Source organism: Pyxicephalus adspersus, chromosome 10, assembly GCF_032062135.1.
Source record: "Pyxicephalus adspersus chromosome 10, UCB_Pads_2.0, whole genome shotgun sequence".
NCBI lineage: Eukaryota > Metazoa > Chordata > Amphibia > Anura > Pyxicephalidae > Pyxicephalus > Pyxicephalus adspersus.
Genome location: NC_092867.1, coordinates 23317889 through 23326616, shown reverse-complemented (window position 1 = coordinate 23326616; position 8728 = coordinate 23317889). Strand labels below are relative to the sequence as shown.

Genomic DNA, 8728 nt, shown 5'->3' with positions numbered 1-8728 from the left:
TAGTCTTAGTCAAACAACTGGATCTAAATACTTAATGCTGACCATTCAAAAAATATTAAAACCAATTAGCATTCTAGACAATCGGGAGAATAATAATGCACAGTCCAAATATGTTCCTTAGTATAGGTTTCCTTTAACTAGAATTCATGTATTTTCTTAAAACTCCTAAGGAAATCAGCTTGAGTCTGGAAATCTTTCATACACATCTTTAAACCAACAAAAAAAAATAAAAATTGCACTTAAAAGGTGCTGTTTAACCCACTGACTTGGGATTTAACTTACAATTAAAGTGTAGTAAGGGCTAGCCCATGCCAATATGGGCCTGATTTAATAAAGCTCTCCAAAGGTGAAGAGGATACACTTTCATCAGTGAAGCTGGGTGATCCAACAAACTTGGAATGGATTTCTTCAAAGTCATTTGCGATTTTCTAGCAAATGTAAATCCTGGACCAGATCCATTCCAGGTTTGCTGGATCACCCAGCTTCACTGATGAAAGTGTATCCTTTCCAGCCTTGGAGAGCTTTAATAAATCAGGCCCTATGTATTTAAATGTAGGTATAGAGGTAAAGAAAGTGATTAATAAAGATAAATGAAGAGTTTTGAAGATAAATATTTTAAATTTCAGATCCACTTTAATCAGGGTAAATGACCATAAAGCTCAAAAAACAAAATTGCTAAAGCACAAACATTATAGCATGTACCATTTTAAAATGTAATGTGATTGAAACAAGATTATACAAATAAAATATATTATAATTATATAGAAATAAAGAAATAAAATACATTTGCTAGAAGACAGGGAAGTGTTTTTTTTCTTTTTAACAGAGCAAATACCTCTGTTTACTGGAATTTTTTTTTTTAATCTGAAGTTCCTCATTAAACGCAAGCTAAGGTGGCAAAAGAAATGTGCTTATGATTTCCTCCTCCACATACATAGACATGCAAACTCAGGAAACCAAAGCTTGTCTGACCACCACCTGATAAGTTTGGTTTAGAGCTGCTAATATATATAAACTGGCATGCTATCAGTGGTAAATAGCAGTAAAACCAGTTACTGCTGTATTGTGTATGATGGGGGGAGGGGAAACCACACACAAGTTTTTCTGTTGATGTTTGTAAAGATAAATAAAGGTTTTTTTTAGACCATACAATTTTTACTCCTTTACTAATGGCACATTAATTATTCTTGACCTAGATATGTTTTTCCACTGACAAACCTCTGTGATTATTGCATTTAAGTTATGATATTGTGAAAACACTATAAAAATGTAACAGGAAGTGGTATATAGACACAAACATATATATATATATATATATATATATATATATACACATATATATAAAATATAATTATCTTAATAATCTATAATCTATAATCTATAATAATTATTTTATTACCAGCAAGTTCCAAATGTCATCCAAGAATGGAACCATTTGAATGCTGGTATGGTTAATTCCAACAATAAGACAATATGAAAAAAGAGAGGGCAGCCAGGATCAGTTTTATAGGTTTAAATGGATTTAGTGATCCTGTCTCACTGATTTTCACCCTGTCTACTCCCTAACAAAAGGCAAAAGCCATTGGAAGCCTACTTGTCACCGAAAGTATTACCAGTACAATTACCAGTATTGGGCAAAAGAAGAGAACACAAAACTAACCATGCTACCCACAAATCTGCTAACCTTCAGATATACAACTTCTTATAGAACACAGGGCTTTAATTTCAATGCTTCTGAAAAACCCACAAGGATAAAATTTTAGGAAAATAATAGAAAACCACTGTCAATTACTGGTTGGTATTGTAAACGTGGACAGTTGAGGTGTGAACGAGTGGTTACTAGTTCTACAGCTATGGAACTTGGCCATTTACACAGGTCAACATGTCATTTTCATCAGATATAATTTTATGTGGGCTTTGTAATAATAATATTGTGGGACCATTATGTCAAGCATGATTGAATACCAAGAGATACCTATAGGCCCGGAACAAGCAGTGTCAAGTTTCTGTCTCTGGTTGATCCACATAAAATATTTCTGCCACCTCTCCATATCAAATTAGGCTTGATGAAGAACTATGTAAAGGCCATGGGTAAATTTAACTCCATGGGTTTTCAGTACCTTGTTGGGAAGTTTCCAAAAATAAGCCCTGCAAAAATGAAAGAAGGGATATTTATAGGGCCACAGATCAAGTCTGTTTTGCAGGATGATGTTTTCAAACAATCTCTCTCAGCAGCTGAGCTTGAAGCTTGGGATGCATTCAAGTGGCTGTGTGAAAATTTCCTGGGCAACCATAAATCTCCTGCATACAAGGAAGGCGTTCATAATCTGCTAATTCATACCAGAATACAGAAAATTAATTTCCTGCACTCACATATAGAATTCGTCCCAGAAAATCTTGGTATGGTGAGTGACGAACAAGGAAAACGTTTTCACCAGGACATTCAGATAATGGAGCACTGCTACCAAGGTTTGTGGAATGAAAGTATGATGGATGACTACTTCTGGATGCCTACCGTGACAATCCAGACAAAGAGTGCACAAGAAAATCATACTCTAAGCATTTCTGAAGAAACAATGATACCTGACTGACACGGTTCAGTAGATCTCTACCACATTCACTTCAATGGTGCTTACGTTTTAGTACAAAATACATGCACGTACAATGTTAACTTTATTAGTACTCATAACTCTGTTAACTGTACATAGGAAGAAAACTAAAAACAGATCTGAATCTGCTCGAAAAACTGATTTACAAATGTTTGCTGTGGTTTCTGATGATTACGAAGACTATTTTTATGTTGACCAGTGTTATTAACCACCTGCTTGTTTACTTGACTATGTTTTTCCTGTTCAAATCAGTGCAGTGAGAAGTTAGTAGTTTCCTGAAGCTGAACTAAACTTTAATTTTAACTAAAAAAACACAATTTTTTTTTAATCTAGCACCTATTTTTATTTAGCTGCTGCTTGAGGAAAGCAACCTACTCTTTCTCTGTGTGAAAGCTGTGGTCTTTCTGGAATGGCCTGGAACATCACCTGCTGAGTCAAAACCAGAACTCTCAAGCCATCATGGAGCTCAAACTTTGCTGATTGCACTGCTATGGATTTGCTTTTGAAGTAATTGCTCTCACCTTTGCAGCGCTAGGTCCCAGGTTTGAAACTCGGCCAGGACAATATCTGCATGGAGTTTGCAGGTTCTCCCTGTGTTTGTGTGGGTACACTTTCCTCCCACATTCCAAAAAAATTTCAGTTAGGGTTATTGACTTTCCCCCAAAATTGACCTTAGACTGTATTAAAGACATATGACTATGGTAGGGACATTAGATTGTGAGGGACGGCTAGTGACTATGTTTATTATTATTAATAAGTAGTCCTGGAGGATGGGGGTTTCTCCTTCATTACTCCACGGCAGTAAAGACAGAAGGGATGTGAACTAAAAAAAGGATTAAAAAAAATAATTCAACACAACAAATTTTCAAAAAAATTAGAGACAAGCATCAGGGACAATGAAACTCAACCGCATGTGCAGGGGATTCATCTTCCAATGATTAAAGAGGATTGGCGTCTTCACGGAAGTCCACTGTGCAGCAGGCAGTAAAGATTGTGCCTTCCTAGGATGCGGCAGTGGCAGGTCCTGAACTTGATTGCAGTTGATTTGGTCTGGAGGTCTCTTCCATCGAATCCTGCATTATCCCTGCATCCGTCTTCAGGCCGTCACTCCAGGCGCTGCCATCTTCTCCTCTTCTTCCGGGTTCTTCTTCCTACATCACCCGTCACAGGCAAGAGATCAGGTGACATAGATGGGAAAAGGGCTCCTTATGCGCATACCTCAGATGTTCGGGGAGCACCCAAGAGCCTCCCAGGATGCGTGACGTAGGTATCCCGGGATGCGTGACTTAGGTATCCCACAAGGCTTTGCGCTCCCATTCATTCTCAATCGTTAGGGGGCAGTGCTGCACCCTTTTTTTTTTTTAAATAAAGGTGTTGCACTTGAAATAAACCGACAAACTGATTTTTTACTTTACATAAAAGGGTTGTCTACCCTTTTATGTAAAGTGAAAATTCGGAGTTTAGACATGCTTTAATGGCAGCTTAGTTGCAAGTTCTAGCCATCTATACTTGAAAAACCTTTACAAATAAATTGTGTATTTTTTTTTTAAATAAAGGTCATTTAAAGAAACGTAATATACTGTTATGTAACCATATTATAACCTGGTGGAATTTACAGCTCTAAAAACCGTCATAGCACATATTGAGTTTTTCCTGTTTACTCTTTAAAAAAAAAAAAAACTTGCCAGATGAAAGAACAAAACAAGAGTCTGTTTTAAAACTACCAAGACAACAAACAAGCACAACGCTTTGTAAGTATGCCTTTATTTGTTGCAAGGAATACATTTTTTTTAATAATTGTGATGATATATATGTTTTTTGCAATTCCTATAGAGGATTTAAGGTTCAAAACTGACCCCAGGTCCATTGGTACTTTAGAGTTTAGCCTTGCCATACAAAATGTTTTTTTAACTTTAGGTTCAGAATTATGAGACAATATTGCTTTTAGTTTTATAATGTTGATAACTGGCACAATTCTGTTTGTTCATTTTTATTTTATATTTTCAGAATTGTATTTCCTTCCCTTGTTTAAACTCCTGTATACTACTGCTAAAGTATATGTCTATATTGGTGCAATGATGCACATGAGATTACCAAAGTATTGTTACAAAATTGTTGTAATGATCTGGATTTTTTTCATAGTGTACATATCTGGTGTAGCTTTAGTTGTACATGGAAAAGCAAAGTGTGTCCCTTTTCCCCAGGTGTAGGAAAACATGCACACCCAGGCTCAAGTGTACATATGAATAATTTTCTAACAAACATAATATAATACAAATACACATATAAAAATTTATCAAAGTAAAGTCCAAACGGAGTGTCCACATGTACACTGGCCAGCATCCTGAAAGTAATATGTTATTTTTTCTATCTCTCTGATCACTTTTAAGTATTTTGTGATCAGATTCACAGTTGATCAAACTTTCAAATCCTTAGCAGGTCAGTAGGTAAATCTCTCTCTCTTGGGATTGCTTTCATGGGGAAAGGGTTGATCAGTGATTGTCAATGAGTATGACTGGGCCACTGTTGTGATGTGCTAGAAGCTAAATTAAATGTAAACTGTAAGTGCATTAAAGTTAAGAATGTATGAAAGATAAGGGTTGTCTGTGTTTAATGTTAAAAATCTGTTGGGGTGAGGAAGGTGCAGAATTTATATTAGTGGATCAGAGGTAGGATATGGAAACAAAAATGAAAAAAAAATAAAAAAGATGCATAAGTATGAATAATTATTTATTACACTGGTCTCTGTGGAGAGGCATCACCAGAGACTTACTGATTTTGGATGTTGTCGACCTTGTAGAGTAAATTGGTGCATTGGTGTTACATTTGTGCCAAATGTTTATCCAGCCATAAAATCAGTTTGTTTGTACCGAATGAAATACTATTTTAGTTAAAATTAAAAATAAAATTGTGTACACCTGATGTCTTTATGTATATTCGTTTATATTTTAATGTGTTCTACTTAACTTTGCAGTTAAAAAATGCTTGTCTTTTCACAGGAATATGGAAACTAATGCTGAATATTCACTTTTAAATTTTCCTGTGGGCTCAAGTACTTTGCAATTGGAACGACCTTGTGAAAGACATTCTGCAGGTAAATATTATAACCCATACTATGTAACTATTTTACATTCCATAACACAAATTCAAACATTTTATCTTCTTGGAAGTCAAAACCATTTACCATAATCATTTAGTATAGTCCCAATTATTAAACTCTTAGGACTGATTCACATTTAAGTGGTTACCTGACACACAGCGTTAAAAAACATGACTCGGGTACCTAGGAAATCCTGCCTCCCTTTTACCCACTTACCACCCCTCCTCCTGAGCAATTGCCTCTTTTGTTGCCCTTTTTCTTTCCCATTCCATTAATAACACATCACCACATATTTTGGGAAATGGCCAGATGATAATTTATTAACAAAAACATTTACCAAACACTTAACAAAAACAGAACAACAATGCCAAATAAAGAACACTTGCATTTATATAACATCACCATATATTATTACCCCATCAACAATTGTCTTACCCCCTTAACATACCTATCCTCCAGGTTGCAGGTATTTTCTCTACAATTCACCATAATAGATCAAATATGCACATCACATTTTTTAGCAATGCACCACAATTCACAGTATGGTCCTGTTTTTTTAAAGCATTCCAAGACTAGAGAAGTGTTTTGCTTAGCATTCAATTGTACAGGGCATTAAAATGACACCACAATACATAATGCATGGTAATGTATGCATTTTACTGTGCAATGTGCTTGTTTGATAGGCCATCATATAAAATTAAATACATTTTTTATAATATTCTTTATTTTTTAATTATTTAAACATACATAATAACATTAACACAAACTGAAAAAGGGGGAAAATTCAGGGTATACAAAAATAGCACAGTACACATTCCGCATTATTAAAAAAAAAAAAAGTCTGTGGCGATGTTACAATAAAAGACAAAAAGGCATCAAATCAGTAAGATATCTTGCAGTTATAATGGACAATGGGAACGGTCAAGGGAATAAATTAAAAATGTAATAATCTTCTTATGTTCAATGTAGATTATAATGGACGTACTGCATGTATCTGGTTAAATACCAGACAGGTTATCTTTTCTGGTTAAAAAATCTTCGCAGTATTTCACAATTGCACAAAGTACATGGTGTGACTATATATATGTGAAGTATAATTATTCACCTGTAAGAGCAAAGTCATGTATGTTTGTAAATGTTTTTCTTAGATTTACCACTTCCACATTTAAAGGAAAAGAAAGATCGACCTTGTCTGCACAAATCCATCATCTTCCTTACAGTTACCAACATACTTCTTAGTTTCGCAGTATGCATCTTGGGTAAGAAGACATTTAAAACACTGATATAATAACATAGATTGATCAACATACTGTAATATACATACATTTTATGATTATTTAACTTATGTTTGTCTCATTATTATGATTATTTATATCTGAAAGTTACTGCGAAGAAAATGCCTGAAAAAAACTAATTTCTTCCTAAATTACCTTTTTTAATGGGGTGACTTTGAATGTTGTGCAGGTTAAATGTGTAGTACCCTTTAAAAACATTTGTATTCAACCTAGGCAATGCAAAATAGAAACATTCAAATGTGAGTTATATCAATCTGGAAAATACTATTAGTTTTCAAACAATTGTTCAATTATTGTGGCTGATGTTAAATGTCTTTTAAAAGGTAAAAGCCTGTACTTTGCTTACTTTATATTTGACTCCAATGGTAATATATGTCTGTCTTAGCTGTAAGCCAATGATCTCAATCAGGGTTCCTCCAGAAGTAGCTAGGGGTTCCTTGAGCAATGAGCAATTTGGATCTCTCAGGTTTGTTATCACTGACACCGATGATCTTTTTGGCTAATCTGTAAGAGATGTTCTTCCCATTGGCCAGCAATGTAAGAGGCATTCTTCCTACTGACCACCATGCTAATGTACCATGGGCTGTGTACATATAATAAATATAGCAGGGGCTTCCTAAAGGCATGAAAGTATTTCAGGTTAAAAAAGGTTCAGAAATGCTGGTCCAAGCCATGTCCCATTGCTTCTGGTATTACAGATGAGAATCTGCATGTTCTGTAGTGCCCAGTAAATGAATAACCTTCAGCCAATTATAGCAATCTACAACCTTCAGAATGTGGGCAAAGCAGGAGCTCAAATGATTTTTATGAAAATATTGGAAACTGGTGGGCAACAACCCTTTCGTTCATCAAAACCTAAAATATAAATAATATTAGAATATTACCCAGTAAAAAAACATAATATTTTGGTTTCTATTGTCCATATGTACATATTTATTCATGATGTGCATTATATCTGATCATCATATTTTGTCACCACTGTCTTTTTCAGTCTTTAAAATAAATCATCTACTGGAAGCTCAAAACCAGTGCAATGTAACACTCCAAGATGATTCTATACTGCATCATTTAAAAAAAGAATTGTGCACATCTTTTCCAAAAGACAATTTAAATGAAACCAAGTTTCATCAAACAGATAAAGAACAATATATTTTAACAGGTAATACATGTCTATCTGATTATTTAACCAGTAAATTGAGAAATATATTATTTTTACACAATAAATATGCTATGTATTTTGGCATGGGAATATGTTTTAGTCTACCTTATATATTTCATTGTTCTAGAAGTGTAATAAAATAAAATTCAGTAGCATGTGTAAGCAAATGCATTATTTTGGTAGATGTATATGAACAATACTTTTCCATTTGGCAATCCTGCATTTCTTATAGTGCCACACACTCATGAATGTCATTCCAAAAACTTTTGAATGCATATTGAAAGAGGATCTTACACCAAAATGGAAGGTCTAAGTACCCCAAATCGCCTTTCTCAAGCTCAAATTTAAAAAAAGCGCCGGCTGCATTCAATGATCAGCTTAGTGTGCGATCCCTGGCACTAGAGGGTAAATTGGGACAAGTCTCCCCATTCAAAACCTCTAGTGCTCTCTGATTGGTGGAAGAAAGCTTTCCTCAGCCAATCAAGGAGCACTAGAGGTTTTGAATTGGGAGACTTGTCCCAATTTAATTTCTAGTGCCGGGGATCTTCTCAATGGAAGCAGCCTC

General features: G+C 34.8%; 1 protein-coding gene across 1 annotated transcript in view; it reads left to right on the top strand.

Annotated features, from left to right (window-relative positions):
* Positions 1 to 4103: 4103 nt before the first annotated feature.
* LOC140339588 (natural killer cells antigen CD94-like) overlaps positions 4104 to 8728 on the top strand; it is a 9187-nt gene continuing 4562 nt past the window's right edge. Inside the window, exons 1-4 of the mRNA XM_072424351.1 lie at positions 4104 to 4360; positions 5609 to 5703; positions 6858 to 6968; positions 7996 to 8163. Coding sequence (XP_072280452.1) covers positions 5613 to 5703; positions 6858 to 6968; positions 7996 to 8163 — 370 coding nt within the window. The 5' untranslated portion in view covers positions 4104 to 4360; positions 5609 to 5612. The remainder of the gene's footprint in view (positions 4361 to 5608; positions 5704 to 6857; positions 6969 to 7995; positions 8164 to 8728) is intronic.